Source organism: Asterias rubens, chromosome 7, assembly GCF_902459465.1.
Source record: "Asterias rubens chromosome 7, eAstRub1.3, whole genome shotgun sequence".
NCBI classification, from domain to species: domain Eukaryota; kingdom Metazoa; phylum Echinodermata; class Asteroidea; order Forcipulatida; family Asteriidae; genus Asterias; species Asterias rubens.
In genome coordinates this window covers 8,632,078-8,650,809 of record NC_047068.1, presented here as the reverse complement: position 1 = coordinate 8,650,809, position 18,732 = coordinate 8,632,078, and the positions used below count along the sequence as shown (strand labels likewise).

At 40.4% G+C, this 18,732-nt stretch overlaps 1 protein-coding gene across 1 annotated transcript; it reads left to right on the top strand.

Moving 5' to 3' along the window:
• The first annotated feature begins 7,255 nt into the window (after positions 1 to 7,255).
• On the top strand, positions 7,256 to 9,369 carry LOC117292719 (beta-1,3-galactosyltransferase 1-like). The gene has a single exon (XM_033774865.1). The coding sequence runs from the start codon at positions 7,769 to 7,771 to the stop codon at positions 8,930 to 8,932; it is 1,164 nt and encodes a 387-aa protein (XP_033630756.1). The 5' UTR covers positions 7,256 to 7,768; the 3' UTR covers positions 8,933 to 9,369.
• The last annotated feature ends 9,363 nt before the right edge of the window (positions 9,370 to 18,732 follow it).

Genomic DNA, 18,732 nt, shown 5'->3' with positions numbered 1-18,732 from the left:
TCCAGCCGCCTCTTCTCAAAATGACCCGGTGTCGTCAAGACGTCTAACTCAAGAACGATCTGCGGACGCCGGCTATCGCGGCCTGGATTTGTCGAGATGTGAGTGAGATTCTTGTACTGGATTCTAACAGTGGTGATGTCGGTTGCATCAGCTGTGCTCTTGATTTTACAATCAGGAGCTTCTAAGATGGTTTGATGGAAGCTGTGTGGTCCTTCTAGAGGATCCTCATCTCTGGAGTTCTCATTACTGACATTGAAGAGGTCGATTGACTCCCACGGTGGTTGGACGTCTGTCATGAGCTCATCCTCCCAAGGCCCATCATCATCATCAATACCGTCAGCAACATCCTCTGTCTCCTCCCACTCCTCCACATAATCATCCCCTCCATCCCCACCATCACCATCATCCTCGTCACCATCCACCACCTCATCTCCAACATCTTCATCCTCATCAAACATCCAGAGCAACCTGACGTCCGCAATAAGTCCATCCTCCTCTGCATCTTCTAAGATAGCCACTGATGCAGCGTATCCATTCTCTCTTGCATCCTCCTGCAGGCAGTCATTTATCAGGGTTTCCTCATCCAAGATGCTCTCAAAGGAAGAGTCCTCATCACGCTTGGACTTTGCTTCAAGGCTGTCGTCCAGTGAGCCAGCATCCCTGCGAACGTTTTGACGAGGTGCAGAACCCTCATCACTCAAAGGAGAATTGTTTACCACCAACTCAACGGGTTTGTGTTTGGTTGATGTCATCGTGCCGTTTGTGTTGATGATAAACTGAACCTGGCCTTGCTGGTTTGATCCTAACCGGGCAAACCCTGAAGTAGACTTTATACAGCAAGCTGCTGATTTTCCACCGTTTACATCATGTGTCTGATAAACTGTTTCCTTTGTTGTGTTATAAACTGCACCATCTCCATTAGAAGCTCTGCCTTGCACAAGAACGTCGTGTGTGTCGATTTGTCGTTCGTTGCGTCCATCCTGCTGCCCCTCGGTCGTTTCCCCCTCTTTCCTTTCTTCCCGTTCTGCAGTTTCTTTAAGACTGTTCCTGGTAACTTCTTCAACCAAACAAGAAACCACTGCTCCCAGCAACACCTGGAAGATGAACTCCTTGATCTGCCGCCCAAGCTCCGGATGATAAACCTTCGACCAGGAGCACGTGTCTCCAACGCTGCTCACTGTGTGCTCGATTTGGAATGAAGAGTCAATCTCACCTTCGCTTTGGCCGATGAGGGCGATGTTCTGTACACTTCTTGCCGATGATGAGGATTGGGCACCAGTCTCCTTCACTGGTCCAATAGTGTCTTCTTCTTTTGGACAAGAGATGTTGGACGACGTCTCAGCGTCAACTCGACAGTGCACGCGTTCACCATACGAGCCGATGTTATCAAATGGTTCTTCGGTAGAACGTTCAGATACCACAGAAGTCCTGAGTCTGGTTCCATCTCCGTCGTTGTGCTGAATGTTGAACTCGTGTCCGTCCTTGCAGTGCGTCATCGTGTTCGTCGCGATGACGCACTCATCGGCTGCTTTTAAAGAGAGTTAAAAAGAATATAGTACATTTTGAAATTTTACACTTTGGCAAAATTGGCACAACAATGAATTCATCTTTCAGGTTTCTGAAAATTGTGTATACACAGCCACAGAAAACACAAATTAATGGCCAGTTGCCAATTACAGATATCTGATGTGCTATTACTATTTTGTGACGCGTATAATGTGTTGGGGTGTCTCACTCCTGCATGGTCATGTCAAGTTTTGTACACTTGTCAAAATTACATTTCAAAGTCAGTCTTATACCTGTAGGTAGCATCATCAACCTCCTCAAATTTATAGGTCATTACAGTTATGTTTTGTTACGCAATGACCTTTTAAACACAGGAAAGCTGTTTGAGTGTGATTGGCAATGCCTATAATATTGGTTTTGCCTGATCTTCATGTAAAATACCCCTTGTTGGAAGTCTTCATATACATATTTTCCCCTTACAATTTGACAGTATCTTTTTCATCCAAGTGGGAGCAAAGTGTACTTTATCCTCCTCCTCGTTTGTGTCTTTAAGACTGTGGACGTTCATTCTCCACGCCTTACAAGCCTTGGATTTCTTCCTCTTTACTTCTGGTATCTTGTCATCTACTGAGTCTACGTCAGCTTCAAAAGGAGCGGGAAAGAAGAATCAATAAGTTTTCCTGATCTTTTGTGATTTCTTTAGTTTCGGATATTCTGTAGCCTTTTAATGGTAATTTTATACAACAATGATAACTTAAAGGTAAAGGGTAATTCGGGCCTAACATCTTACTCAGACCACGTATGTCATGGCCTCCGTTGCCCCTGGTCTTGGCATTGTTGCCCCATCAACAGTTTCCCATGGACGTTAATATTTTACAAAGGAAGTGCCCTTTTTGCAAAATGAAAATGGCCCTGCCCTTTCAAAGGTTAGATTCCAACCCTGGATCGTCGTTTTGGCTCTTGTCAACGTGATAATGATTTATAGAGACACAATATTGTCAAGAAAGACGGATAAAAGTTGCTTCTAGAAAGTGTCAGCAAGAAAAATCAGGAAAATTGTTAAAAAATTGCTGCCCCTGTATAACACAAAAGGTCACGACAGAGGCCAGAGAACTGTTGTGACCCTTGACAGCTGCAGAGCTATGGGAGCCCATTATGGTACCCCAACGACAAGGGCCTAATTTCACAGAGAAGCTTAAGCACCCCAAAAATTGCTAAGCACAACAACATCGTGCTTAATACCAACAATAAGGTTACCTGCCAACCTACAATGTCACATTTACAAATTGGAAATTATATTAAATTGGGTCCTGCACTACGGTCCCAGGATGAGTAAGTAAGTGAACCATTCTCAAATGCTTCAATTTATTTGAGAACACCAACCTTCCCCCTCGTCCTTGACGGGGGTCTCTCTCTGCCTCAACCACGCTGGCTGGAAGACCTCTGAAGTGTCTCCATCTTCCACTCGATCGTCCCTCGAGAAACCCTCCCCGTTGCCATGACTATCAAGACGCCTCAGGTCTGGTATTTCTTCAAATTGGACAACATCGGGCTTCCATTCTGACTTTGGCTGATGTGGAGGAACGAAGGCTGGCGGAGCTGTAACGTCAGATTTTGTTTTTATTTATAAAATAAAAGTGTTTGAATCCCTCTTTTGTTAGAAGAAATAACTCTTCAATCTCGGGACAAGATCCTTGGGCCGAATTCACAAGGAAGCTACAATTGATCTTAAGTGCAAATTTAGACCTTTGTAAGCAAAGTCATATAAATCACTGTGAACATTTAAGATGAATTTGAGTTATTTGTGAAATCTGGCATGGGAGACAACTGTCATTGTTGTATATGTGCTATGGGACATCATTTGCTTGGAACCTGCATTATTTTCCTATACTTTTATTGGTCATCTTCAAACTTGGTTATAACCTTTAAAATAATTAATAAAGATGGCATGGAATCAATCCAATGCTAGAATGTGAGATGCGGTTCCAGCATTTTATTCAAGTCTTACAGTTGATATCCGCTGTTTTCTTGACGACGCGGGATCTGAGCTTCAATGAAGTTTTCTTGAGCAGGTTTTCGTCCCTATTTAGCTGGGTGGTTTCGGCGTTGTTGTTGGCGCTCTCCACCGGGGCCGATCGCGTCAAACACCGGGCGTAAGATCGTGTCAAACTCGGGGGTAACACCGGGCCTGATTCCAAACAATGAAAGTATTAATTTTTGTCTTTCTACTTCAATTTCAAAGTTTACCATAAAAAGGGACAAAACAGATTTACGATGATAGAACCTTCGACCACGACAGTTTTTTTTTGTCAAGCATAATGATTAAAAAAAGTATCCCAAAAGCGCCGGTTAAATAAAACACAACAGCATTAAGACAAGTTTTACATCAGTGGTTTCCAAACTGTTAAACATCGACATGAACAAAAACTGTGTACCCATAATATTAAGTCTTGACAATTTTCTTGTAAATGTTGTAAAGAAAACATAAAATGTAATAAATATTCAATTTTCCAAGCGATATGGTGTATGTTAAAATCTCCATAGGAACTGGGATGTTAATTATCACAGTGAAATGAACCTGATGCTGAGTCGGTCACGGCAACGTATGAGTTGTGACTAGTTGTGACCGGTTTTGACGTTCGGTCATAACCGCTTAAAAGCTGTCATTTGCAAAAGCAAATGGGTTCAATGTTTAAAGACACTGGACACCTTTGGTAATATTGTCAAATACCAGTCTTCTCTCTTGGCGTATCATGCACAAAATAACAGACCTGTGAAAATTTGAACTCAATTGGTCGTCGAAGTTGCGAGATAATAGTATAAGAAATAGCACATTTTGTCACACAGAGTTGTGTGCTTTAGATGCTTGATTTTGAGACCTCACGGATGAAGTCTCGAAATCAATTCAAATAATTATTCTACTGAGAAATTACCTTTTTTTCTCAAAGAGGGAGCCCTTTCTCACAATATTTTATACTATTAACAGCTCTCCACTGCTCACTACCAAGTAAGTTTTTATGCTAACAATTATTTTGAGGAATAATTGCCTTTAACCAATATACTATTACTATACTGTAGGTTTTTTGACACTATATTGTTTATTGGTTTATTGATTAATTCAACATACTTGGTGTGCAGATCCAATCAGGGGCGAATACGTCAACATGCGAAGTCTGCCTTACAGAGACCAAGCCTGTATTAATCAATATCAACATATGGATCAATAATCGATATCATTGTTAATTGATGTAGATCGTTCGAGCACTTGACCTCGCTCATTTAAGTGAAAACGACGGTCGATAGACTCGAGAGGATGATAGGATAAAGTCTTGAAGTTTCATAAAATGGCAGCAGCAAACATGTGTGTATCACTAAAGATGCACAGAAACTTCATAATTAATGGCATGACATTTTATTTGAATGTTACAAAAGTGTTCTCCTAATCACTTTTAATTTGATGGTTTGTCTTTAATATTATGTTTAAAAGCTTCACAATTGTTTATATTTAAAAGTAAAATCTCAATCATGTTTACTTCAGGGGTGGGGGGGGGGGGTCGGATTCGTTGCTGCTGTTAAAAAGTGCTGCTAAAATTCGGCCTTCAGTTGACGGTATAGGCTAATGACATGGCTAACCCTATAGGACTCTTCCTCTGTAAACCGCCAGGGCTAATGTCATGGCATGCATGGAGGAACATTTCAGTAAAATATAAGATTTTGTAAATTATTAAAGTGTGTGATAGTAAAACAAAAACACTAAATAGATTGCGCCATACATACCAGTATAATCCATGGCACATTCTATGCTCTGTTTCGTTACCACCGTATACCAGGAATATTTACTCCAAATCAACAAGTTTTTCGGCGAAAAATTTTGTCAGACGTTATTACAAAACGAAGTGTCATGACTTTTCAATGATACGCGTATGGAACATTCAAGTCATCACTCTGTATGCGAAATTCCAAGCAGTCAGAGTAATAAACAAAAATACACGTATAGAGAAAAGGAGACAAATTCGGACGCGGTTCATTCGGCGCGTATAAATCTCGCCTAGGTCAGCACATAGATATAGAATTAAATAACTAGATCGGCCGCGCGTACATACGCGCCATTACCTGTGTAGAAAATAAATTGTTCGCCATAGACGCGGTAAAAATTTCACGTTCGAAAGGCGACGCGCAAAAATGAACACGGGAGATAGGCCTTTGACGCGCTAAATGTCACGTGCTGACGGCAAAAAACCACGTGCTGACGGCAACGCACAGAAAATGTACAAGGGAGATAGGCAATGGCAGCCCCCATGCCAGAACCCGCGTATGTACGCGCGGCCGATCTAGTTATTCTATTCTATATCTATTGGTCAGCAGGGTCAGCAGTCAATGCGTCACGCGCGTGCGTATCAGCTGCGCACCCACATTTTTCGATGCATTACGGCCATTGATCTCCATTATACTGAGTATAATGGAGATCAATGATTACGGCCGTCTTGCTTATAGACCTTTATCATGGTGCAGCCTACTTGAATTTCGCTCATTGATATCAATGTTACCAAACCGAGGCTGGAAGAGAGCAAATTGGTCTGGTTCCTATTTGCAAAATGATTATTAGCATCCATTATAGTTATTCGATCTGAGGAACATGACCAAGATGGATACATTATGATAAAGGTCTATTAGCAAACATTATGTCACCAGCCACAAAAATGAGACTTTTATCATGGTGCAGCCAATCAACTCGTCAATGTAATCAAGAGGCTGTGAGAAAAAATACTATGGTTCCTTTTTGTACAGTGAATTGATGTTAACGGGGAACATGACCAAAATGGTGGCAGTGTAACAATGGTCTTATACCTGGTATCCATTGCTGCTAATGGTACCCCACTCATTTCTTGCTTAGCAAAGAAATTTGCTCAGCAGAATTCGGTGCTGATTCTCAAATCATCTTACAATTCTTACGACAGAAACTTTTTATTCTGAGAATAATCTTCGAAGAACGTAAGACAAGTTCAGATATTAAACTGTTATATAAGTGGTATAGAAGGTCACCAAAGAAAACTTGTTCAGTACCACTCCCATGGGCGTCTGGTAGGCCCTAATTAGAGATTTACAAATATTTGAACATTTGGCGGGAACATTAAATGGCCTTGACACACACAAACTTTTACACGCAACTTTGACGCAACCAACTTCAGCGCACGCAATAGGACCACTTACGATCCAACAGCGCCCTCATTATGGTATATCATTAAAATCTATTAACCTACGAAAAAAGAGGTAGCTCCGTTATTTCAGTGTAACAGAAAATATCCTTCGCCTATGACTACAAACATTCACATCACAATGGACTGAAATGAAGAAGTCACGTGGCTGTCTGCATAAATCAGCATTCAACCATTATCTTAACAATGGCTGGGAGCTAGGCCAACATAAAAATGGGAACAGGACTTTACTGTTTGAACACACACAAACGTCAAAAAGAAATTAACAAAGCTGGAAATTTCTTTGGCTTAGTTGCGATATATAATTGTGGTGATATTTTATTGTAATCCGGTATATTGAAAATATTTTGCGACCTTTTTTGTAAGAATTGCAAATCGAACGCCACCCGTGACACAGACATGCGCTATTGATCACAATGAACCATGACGTTGTACATCAAGCCCAGCATTTTATACAGTACAAAGACAAAAAATATATAATAGTATAGATGGCCTTGTGGAATTCACTGCACCAATTTCATCTACGGGTTTGGTAATAGCACGAGTGACAAACCAAAGGTAGAACAAACTGGTCGGTGATAATACTAAGGCAATGCCAGTGCTATGGCTATGTCTATTGAGTGGAAACCTATAACGTTGTGATGTCAGCATTTAGAAGGAGACACCAAACTGGTACTTGTGGACTACTATAATTACCACACATGCAGTCAGTAAGGCAAGTGTCTGTTGTATATCACTACCATTGTCATCTATGGTGATCGATGTGCAGTACAACTAAACATGCATGGCCTTTAAGCATGGTGTGACGTGTACAATATGATTTTAATTTATGGGAATCATAACCACTATAGCGAGCTCACCGTGACACAGCCTCTTGGTAGTCTAAGTGACTACCATGACATGTGTGCTGCACAATGTCTACTATTTTTCATCCAGTGTTAGTGATGAAATATCTCAGGGAAAAAAATACCAACTCGTGGATGCGTTATAGACACAGCCTTTGTTGAGGAAAATTGTTGTGTGATGCCTCGTAGTTTAGTGCAGCCATGAGGCGCAATATACGATGGCAAATAAAACGACTGCTCGTCGTCGTCATTATCCTGTTCTGCTTCCTCAACTTCGGGAGGGTCTTTCTGGCGCTGGAATCCAGCGAGTTGAATTCCTTCGCCGCGGATGCAAAACCGCGACACGACCTCAACTATATAAGGGAGCTCTATCAGAAGCAAATCAACAATGAGGAAGTCAGTCTCGATGAGGAATATTTCGGAGCATCACTGACGATTGGCCCTACGGTAAGCATTGGACCCATGTACAGTGATGAAGTTATCAACCCACACCCTTATTCTTTTACACTGACCAACCCCAACGCCTGTGTGGGCAATGCGGATGGTGACTCTTCCAGCAATGAACTCTTCCTTCTCTTATTGGTGAAATGCAGCACTTCGGAGTTCCTAGACCGGGCGCAGATACGTCGGACTTGGGGTGGAGTACGCTACCTCAAGGGAAGACGGACGTTGACAATGTTCCTCCTTGGATTACCGGAGAGTGCTGAAGAGCAGGGAAGGATCATAATGGAGGATGCCATCCACCACGATGTGATCCAGGAGAACTTCTTAGATACATACCGCAATCTCACCGTTAAGAACATGATGGGGTGGAAATGGATGACGACGTACTGCCCGCACGCCACCTATGCGGCGAGTATAGACGCTGATATGCATCTCAATATCCATAATTTATTGGCCCATCTTGAGACCGCAAACACAACTAACTATGCAGAAGGCCACCTTAAACCCACAGATAAACCCATGAGGAATCCTGAGGACAAAGCCAATATAAAATGGTACACCCCACCCGAGATGTACCCAGAAACCACGTATCCGCCATTTTTAAACGGGGCGTGTTACGTGTTGTCTGGTGACGTAGCCAGGAGGATTTTCAAAACCTCACTGCATGTCCGTTTTCTTCCTTGGGATGATGTCTTTGTTGGCATGGTGATGAAGAGATTAGGGGTTTCACCGTCCGAACATTTGTCTTTTGAACAGTTCAGGAAGCTGCAGAGAACACGAGATTACTTGAGGGCGTTTGCGGGTGGAATAGCAACAGGGGTCGGTCACCATCGTAAAACAATGGATAGTAAAGTCATCAGTGTATGGGACTACATCAGCACTATGCACTTAATCTTGAATACTTTCAAGAACTCAACTTAAACGTAAAACCAACGAACACGCGTCCTTCGTGATGTCCCATCGATGTTTACTATTGTTGTATTTTTACTTGCCTTGGCAGAAATAGCCATTATCACAGTGTTGTCACTATCGTTGCGTGCAATACTTGCAAAAGAGACTGCATCGAACCAAAACGAGGCCAGACCTACTTTGCCTTTCTAGCCTCACTTTGGTTTCATTTTTGTTAAACATGAGAGAGAGAAAGAATTTGTGGCACTATGGTGAGGTGGGGTCAAATTAAATCTTATATAATATTGTATTTTTTGTGCGAATTCTGGTTTAAGAATTTGTGGCACTATGGTGAGGTGGGGTCAAATTAAATATTATATAATATTGTATTTTTTGTGCGAATTCTGGTTTACTTTGGTGTTAAGTTTTGTTTTAAAGCAATAAAGGGATTGCCTTGGGTCGGTCGAGTTGGTCTGTGAAAAGCGTTTGAAACCATTTGTTATGAAATCGATTTGCAAGAAAGATGTTTTAAAAGTAGACGGAATAATCCACAGAAACATGCCTCGAAATTGCGTTGTTTTCCTTTTACTTTGCGAACTAACATGGTCGGCCATTTTATGGAGTCAAAAACTGACTCCACAAAATGGCGTGCCGTGTAAGTTGACGACGTAGAAGGGAAAACCATGCAATTTCGATGCATACTTTGTGTTGATTATTATATTTTACCTTAAAACAACTCTCTAACCATGTGCATGCTATATCAAACGGTTTCAAACGATTTTCATCGACCGACTCGCCCGGCAACGTTTCCTTTAATTGGCCACTTTGTCTTTTAATCTCTGAAAATGTTGCTGTTTCAAAGTACTCCTTATCCTTTAAAACACCGACATTTTGTTGAAATAAGTGAGTAGTGATAAACACATTTTGCCTGTGGAACTGAACACCGTAGTGGAACATACAGTCCGCCATTTTGTTGCGTCAAGTTGGTCCAGCAAAATAGCGACCGCGTTCGATCATGAAGTTACACAACACAAATTTCAAGGGACAGGAATCTATTTGAATAATTCATTCTACTTTTGAATTTCCTTTCCACCCAAAGGCCTATTCAATTTCTAACAAACGCTCTTGAAACAAAGCGCCCCGTCCAAAGGCAAAAAGTGTGCCAAAATTGTTTGCCTTTGTTGGTTGAAAAATTCAATGTGATATCGTCCACCGATTTGATGCACGTGTCGTGCACAACACTGTTAAACATCGATCAGGCACAACCCTAGCCCTAACCCATTGCAACACAAGCAGAGTTCAGGTTGCACTTTTGCAACCCTAATTTTGTACTTTTTGTATACGACAGAACAAAGACAGTTGTTTTCGGGTATAGGCTATACTTGTCCCTGAACATGAGAACAGGAAAGTGTGTCTTTCTGTATGTGGGTCAATTCTTTTTGCCAGAGAAAAGGTTTCAAAAAGTAAAATAAAACAACCTTTCCAGCGAGTACCAATTATGTTACTCTGTGGCTGAAACGCTGTGAAACAATCGTGGGAGCATTGTGTGCTTGCGGTTTTCTAAATGCTTTCCTACAACTGTCATGAATCGGATATCTTGGAAAAATTATATCACATATATTAATTTTCATAGTTTCCCTCGTCACACGGAATCATTGCATAAGTGGGCGTTAATGCTTGCGGTTTTATGAATTGAAAAATGCAAATGGCAATGATGGAATTTTTGTACGTAATGTTTTTATCATCATGAGTGCGACACAAACGTACAGTATATAGCGTGGGTCCGCCTCCTACACACTCAATCACAATTGAATTGAGTTATTCTTTTCGTTTTGTGATTGTGTCTCCTATTCTATAAATAGCGTCCTGTTATGGGAAAACGTCCTTGGTTTTTATTGCTTATTATAATATATTCAAGTTTATGCGAAACAGCTTGTATTTGAGGGTTGTGGACATTAATTTTAATGTTCCCAGGTTTCGTCCTTCGTTGTACCATAGAGTAAGGTTGTACTAATTATACCCGGAATAATAGCCCAATACTGTGTAAAGCACCACTCCATGCAGTTTAAAGGTATAATACAGGATAAATAAAGGATAACAAACATAGTTGTTTAGTTTTAGTCTAAAAACTTAAAGGGACACATTGCCTAATTGGATGGGACGAGTTGGTATATAAAAAGCGTTTGTAACCGTTGGTTATAAAATGCATATGGGTAGAAAGATTATGCAAAAGTAGAATACAATGATTCACACAACAACGCCTCTGAAGTGCGTGGTTTTCATTTTACATAGACTACAACGGTCGGCCATTTATGGTAGTCAAATTTTTTGGGGGAGATGGTTGGCTGTTCTCACATGATGTTGATACTCCATCATAAAATGGCCGACCGTGTTAGTTCGCAAAGTAAAAGGAAAACAACGCAATTTCGAGGCATATTTGTGTAGACCATTGTATATTCTACTTTTACCGTATCTTTCTATAACCGTATGCATTTTTATAACAAACGATTTGTATAGACCAACTCGTCCGATCCAAGGCAACTTGTCACTTTAAAGGCACGGGACACGTTTGATAATTGTCAAAGAACAGTATGCTCACTTTGGTGTATCCCAACATACGCATAAAATAGCAAACCTGTGAAAACTTTGGCTCAATCGGCCATCGAATTTACAAGAGAATAATGAAAGAAAAAAACCGATTGAGCTCAAATTTTCACAGGTTTGTTATTTTATGCATATGTTGAGATACACCAACTGTGAGGGCTAGTCTTTGACAATTACCAATAGTGTCCACTGCCGAACATGAAGGACAACGCGTTTACAAGCTAAACTATTTTGCATGGTTTTTCACACCGACTCCTGACTTCTATCTATTTAAAGACTCTGGATGCTATTGGTAATTGTCAAAGACCAGTCTTCTCACTTGGTGTATCTCAACATAATATGCATAAAATAACAAACCTGTGAAAATTTGACCTCAATTGGTCGTCGCAGTTGCGAGATAATAATGAAAGAAAAAACACCCTTGTAACACGAAGTTGTGCTTTCAGATGCTTGATTTCGAGACCTCAAAATCTAATTCTGAGGTCTCGAAATCAAATTCGTGGAAAATTACTTCTTTCTCGAGGAACCGTTTTTCACAATGTTTTATACTACCAACAGCTCCCTATTACTCGTTACCAAGTAGGGTTTTACGTAATTTTTTTGAGTAATTGCCAATAGTGTCCACTGCCTTTCAGTACAAATTTTCACAGGTTTGTTATTTCATGTTCATGGCTGATCAGACAATTAAACCATAAACACTGTGTGCGACTATTTTGTTAAGCTCCACCAAACCTGTCTGTCCCATGGGCGTTTAAAATTACACAATGGATATTGTAACAAATTGATACTAAAACAATAATCAAAATGTACACCATAGTGTGTTAAAACAACACTAATTGTAACACCATATGGTGTTTTATTTTTTATTCGAGGCTCCGGGATCTAAATGTAGCAACACCAATTGTGTCAATTGAAACACCTGTTCGTGCAGACAGGGCCTACCTTTTTGAGGAATAATCTTGTATGTTGCATACATAGCTTTCATTGCAACAATGGTTTAAGTTGGCAAGTTTACCACATTGTCACGCACCATTTTTTATTCGAGGCTCCGGGATCTAAATGTAGCAACACCAATTGTGTCAATTGAAACATCTGTTCGTGCAGACAGGGCCTACCTTTTTGAGGAATAATTTTGTATGTTGCATAGTTTACATAGCTTTCATTGCAACAATCGTTTAAGTTGCCTATAGTGTACAGAAGTAACTTGTGTACAGTTCAAGTGCCTTTATACCTTTATAGACTTGACTCATTTGGTTTTGTCACAGTATTTTTCGTGACGATACTTTAAAGCTAATGTGAGTAGTCGACATTTATATATTTTGGTTTAAGAAATTTAATATTTTTTATTGTGGAACATCATCAGAAATATGACAACTCACCACCTCCATTAATAAATAATCTGTGAAAGTTGTAATATTTTATGGAGCTTTTGTTTGCATTTAAAGGCACCTGGAAATAGGATTTCTTTTCTTTTAAACATAAGAGTATTTGTTAATTAACAATAAAACAATTTTTTGAGTAATTGTTTGTCACGATTTATATGTTAAAAAAATTAATTAAGTGCTTGGGGGTTGACTCCGCCCACCCCTTTTGTGACGTAGGAAAAGGAAGACTTTGCCTCGATCAAACATAGACCCCCCTCGATGCGTAGATAAACACGTGCAAAAGTACATGTAATTCTAAGACGTGAGTTTGTACGCTGCGAAAAAAAAAAAATTTCTGGCATTTTTCCGGCAATGCCGACCAGGTGTATTGCTGCTGGATGCAGCAAAACAACTAAAGATGGGGTCAGTCTTCATCTGTTTCCTGCAGATCCCAAGTATAGGCGGCTGTGGGCTGCGAAAGTCAGATTAACTAGAGCAAAGTGGTCCGGTCCGACGTCTTTTTCAGCGCTATGCAGCGAACACTTCGAGCCGTCGTGCTTAGAATCCGGGATACACCACTCATTTGACATGACGAGAAGAGCCATTCTCAAACACGACGCCGTCCCAACAATTTTTCCAGCTAGTGGGAAGTCGAAGAAGGTATCTGAAAGACGTGACGAACCCAGAGGAGCATTTGCTAAACGTGAACAAATTCGGGTAAGTTTGAACTTTGAGGGTATGTTTTTAGCTTTTGCCAAGTGACACGATTTTTTGTTGGTACCGCATGCGATTCACCGTGCGTGCAGGGCCCAATTTCATGGCTCTGCTTACCGTAAGCACAAAATCGGCGCTTACGGAAGCAGGGAATTCTGTGCTTACGGCAAGCGTATTTCACGGGTTAGCGGCGAATTTGGGCTTCTGCGCGTGCGTACTTCACGTTACTAGGCATTCTACGCTTACAAGGCTAGCGCAGAAATTCGGCGCTTGCACGTAAGCGGGGAATCGCGATCGTAAGCGAAAAATTCGGCGGTAAGCAGAGCCATGAAATTGGGCCCAGGTCCTATGTGACCGTCCGCACATTATACAGCAGCCATAGTGCGTGCGTGCAGTCTGCTCCGTGGCCGTATTTCTATAATGATACGTTGACAGACCCACATCTTACAACCCATTTGGTCACTAAAAAGTCGCATAGTTAAATAAAAACAGCAGCAATAGCTTTTGTAAAAACCACTAGGCGTTCAACATGTTCAAGTTTCAATGTACGTATGGGTGTAAAATCGTGTCTTAATTTGTTTTGATGTGCCATGTTCCCAGACGTAATGTACGGGGGCCTGACTACAAATTTTCTCTTCAAATATCGCGCCTTGAATTACGTCACGAACAGCGCCCTCTCGGGTCGGGGCCTACTCGTAAATTTGTAAATACAATCAAAACTAATATTTTTAAACCTTAGTTAACTTTTTATTCACATTCCTCTCATAAAAACACATATTTAAGTGACAAAAGCTTTATTTAAAAAAAAATACCACTTCCAGGTGACTTAAATGTAGTTTTCGAGTTGTTTGTGCGAGTCTACTTGGCGCCACAACCCGCGGTGGTGATGACCAATCAGTTGATGCCACGTCACAGCCTGAATTATTTCCTACCTGCTTGTTCTCAATACACATCCATATCTGGACAGATAGTGACAATATTTTTGCATGGAATTAAATGCATAGTCAGGGCATAGAGCTCTCATGGTTAATGTGTGCCAAGAGAAAGATATTTAGTTACATGTGGGCCACCGGCGCATTTGAATTTGGAAACTACAACTTTCAAAATGGCTGCCGTTGCTAAAGGTACCATCTTTTTCAAAAGATAAATCTGCGATGGCAATACATGTATATAGCCATCTTTCACAACGTACCTTTCCCTTAAACAGATCGAAATGAGAATGTTAAACTGCGTTCATTTCTTTACACGGCCTTTAATATTGCATTTACTGAAATAAAACTGTGAGAATTCACCTGGAGCCCGGTCTCCTCGTACAAAGTATTAATATGAATTGTTAATGGCTTTAAGGCATCATGTCGTCAGATAATGCTACAGGAATGAAAAAGTAATTACCGAGACAGACAAATAAGTCATGTTGTCTACATCGTCCGTTCCGTGGTAGACGACCGGGCAGATGCAATTGTGTCCGCCATGCAATACTGTCCACTCCGGACACTTTGGCATATGCAATCGTGTCCGGGGGCTATGCAAAAACCGTCCGGTGGACATGTACATATGACTGTACTGGTACATGTATGTGCGCGCGTAAGCGAGCATGGATGCACCGAACCTACGTAAATGCAGTTTATGATTGCAGCGAATACCCGGCGGCCAAACATTTCCCATGGCATTCATGACATGCACTTAGCTTGTATGTAAACAAAATGGCGAACGTGTTCCGTCGACCAAGGGCGTTTAATTTACTGCATGGACGGTTTCGCACGGGGGCGAACACAACTGCATATGCAAATGTGTCCGGGCGGACACCATTGCATTCCGCAGCAGCGTCCGGGCGGACACGATTGTATATGCTAAACCGTTCGGCGGACATTATTGCATATGCAATAATGTCCTCCGGATAGTATTGCATAGAGGACATAATTGCTTGCGACACCTTTTCCCATGAAATATGTAAATTGCACACCATGCGCACGGACCCTTATACGAAAGTTATTTTTTCCCACGGAGGAAACTATCTAATCAAACATAAAACAACTCCTCACCCTACAAGATACAAGTATTTTTCCAAACACTTTAATTTCATGTTATTTTGTTTATGTAAGGTTTATTAGGTTTTATTATCCACCAAGGGCAACCGGGGCCCTGCATAAATTTAGTTCAATGTTTACGACTTGCATACACGGAGGAAGAGAAGTGACCATCTGCTTTTCTGGTATCAGAGTAGTAAAAAAGCAGATTTTGTGGGTTCTAATGAATGTTTCTACTTTTCACTTTTCTGCTACATAAAAATGCATGTTCTCCCGTCTACTTTTCTGTTACTAGAAAAGCAGGTTTTACTTTATTTCCTTTGCATGGTGGCGGACGAAAAGTGGCAATTTGCTCTTCTGCTATCGTGGTGGTAGAAAAGTAGATTAAACGTTTTGTGACCTTTTTTCTAATTCTCTGCTAAAAAGCAGATTTAACTTTGACGGCCGAAAAGTGCTCTTTTGCTTTCCACGCCTATACGTCAGTCAGTCTGTACTGGCAGAAGTGCTTTTAGGATGACCGCGCAGTAAAGTTTGATCTTCCGGTATCTGAAAGTAAAAAACGCAAATGGCCACTTTTCGGCCGCCAGAGTAAAATCTGCTTTTCAGGTGGCAGAAAAGCAGAAAAACTGAAAACTACATTTTTACAAAACGTTTAATCTGCTTGTTTACTATTCTGATAGCAGAAAAGCAAATGGCCCCTTTACGTCCGCTGCATATAGCATAATAATAGGAGGCAAAATCGACACCTACTTTCCTGGTAACACAGAATTAACGTTCAACCCGATTTTCAAGTAGAAGAAAAGTAGAGAAGTCGAAAAATGCACACTATTCTACTATTCTGATATATACAAGGAAAAGCAGATGGACACTTTTCGTCCTCCATAGTCCACTCGCAATTAGGGTCAAATTTCATGGCTCTGCTTACCGTAAGCACATAATCGGCGCTTACGGAAGCAGGGAATTATTTGCTTACGGCAAGCGTATTTCACGAGTTAACGACGATTTTGTTGACTTCTAGCATTCTACGCTTAAATGGCTAGGCAGAAATTCAGCGCTAGCACATTTCAAGCGGGGAATCGTGATCGTAAGCGCAGAATTCAGCGGTAAGCAGAGTCATGCAATTGAGCCCTGTTTGTCTGATCCCAACTAAGGCCTTTACACCGCAGATGTTTCTAAACAATGAAGGTGCTTCGTTATTATGATCATAATGGTTTGATTGAATTGGCCAGTTTTCAAAGGTGTCATCCAATTTCAACAGAACACATGTGACTAAAAATAATGACTTTTCATTCTCAGTCATGCAAGCATGAACTTTACCCTTTTCCATTTTTGTTGTATACTATAAAACTCGGGGGAAAACTCCATGGTCTGTACATTATTGTTAAAAGGTCGGGCACAAAATATTATACACGCATTGAGTCCGAACGGCTGTCTGGTGAAAGGTTGAGGGATCCGTCTAGACTTGACTCAAGTCGAACTTTCGTAGAGTCGTCTGTCATATAATACCTTATAGCTTACTTTACTGCTGCATGCCGTTGACTTGGGTTCGACTTGATTAAAGCCTAGGATCCACTTCGTTACTCGCGTTTTCCCGCGCACAAAAATAACAATTTACACAGCAGTGGCAATCTCATTAACAACCTTGTTGGGTTGGCTAACTTAAAGCAATTAGCTTCAATGGTTATTGCTTTGGAGAATCGATTTAGGCTTATATGTCATGGAAATAATAATATATTATTGTTTACTAATGTTTATTTAACCAACAGGTGTGTAGATCCCATTTTCATACGTTGAGAAAAATATTACAATATTCTAAGACTGGGAGGCTCCATGTGGTAGAAAAAATACACAATGGATGTGCGCGCAAAAAATAATGTTACTTATTTGCTCTATTATTCACGCTAGCCTATTCTCCCAAGTTGATGAACTCGCCAACCGCTCAAATAAACCTACATGATATTATTTTGTCAAACTCCTAAAAAAAACTCATTACAAATAAATATATATTTTGAAAAGAGTGAAACTAAGTTACATAAAAATTAAGGTTTTCTTTGTGCCATTTTGTGTGCCCCGCTCCGAAATTGATTTACGAAATGATGGGAAGAAATCTGACAAAACGCCAGGTTTAATTTGCAAAAGAATGTATATAATTACGGTGCGCTCTAAGAACTAAGGCACCATAGTCACGTTTAAACATAATTGTCAAAGAACAGAATTAAAACTTGATGTATCCCAAACATGCACATAAAAATAACGAACCTGTGAAAACATTTTGCTCAATATTGGTCATCGGAGTTGCAAGAAAGTAATGACATGAAAATCACTCTTGTTGCAAAAATTGAAGTGCCTGTTAGATGTCTGAGAAAAGCTTCAAACCTGAAGTATTTTTCAGACTCAAATAATTTAGTTGAGGAATTACCTCTTTCTCAAAAACTCTATAGTTTCTTCAGAGAGAGAGTCGCTTCTATGAACAGCCCATTGCTCGTACCACGTAAGTCTGATGATAATGATTTGAGTCTACCAAACGTGTCCAGTACCGTTTAAGACACTGGACACTATTGGTAATTGTTAAAGACCAGTCCTCTCAATTGGTGTATCTCAACATATGCATAAAATAACAAACCTGTGAAAATTTGAGCTCAAACATTGGTCGAAAAATCACCCTTGCCACACGAAGTTGTGTGCTTTCGGATGGAAAACTACTTCTTTCTCGAAAACTACATTACTTCAGAGGGAGCCGTTTCTCACAATGTTTTATACTGTCAACCTCTACCCATTACTCGTACTAAGTTTTTATGCTAACAATTATTTAGAGTATTTATAACCAACAGTGTCCACTGCCTTTAATTATAGTACGTCTACTCTACTCCCTAATCATCATAGAAATCAAGGTCAGTGAATTCCAATGAATAAATTATCATATAATTTTTCACGATGAATCAACAACAGTACAATCTGATTGTTCTTTGAAAGACTGATTTAGCGTGATGCACATTATGTTCCAATTATGATACATGTACATAGATAATGTAACAAAATTGAAAAACTTTTCACTATAACAACAATTCATTTATTCCAAATTAATGTTTGCATAAGATTACTTATATAACATCTGTTCTATGAA

Bases quoted from the DNA above. Each gene is read 5' to 3' on its own strand.
- LOC117292719 (XM_033774865.1), top strand. From the start codon at position 7,769: ATGAGGCGCAATATACGATGGCAAATAAAACGACTGCTCGTCGTCGTC.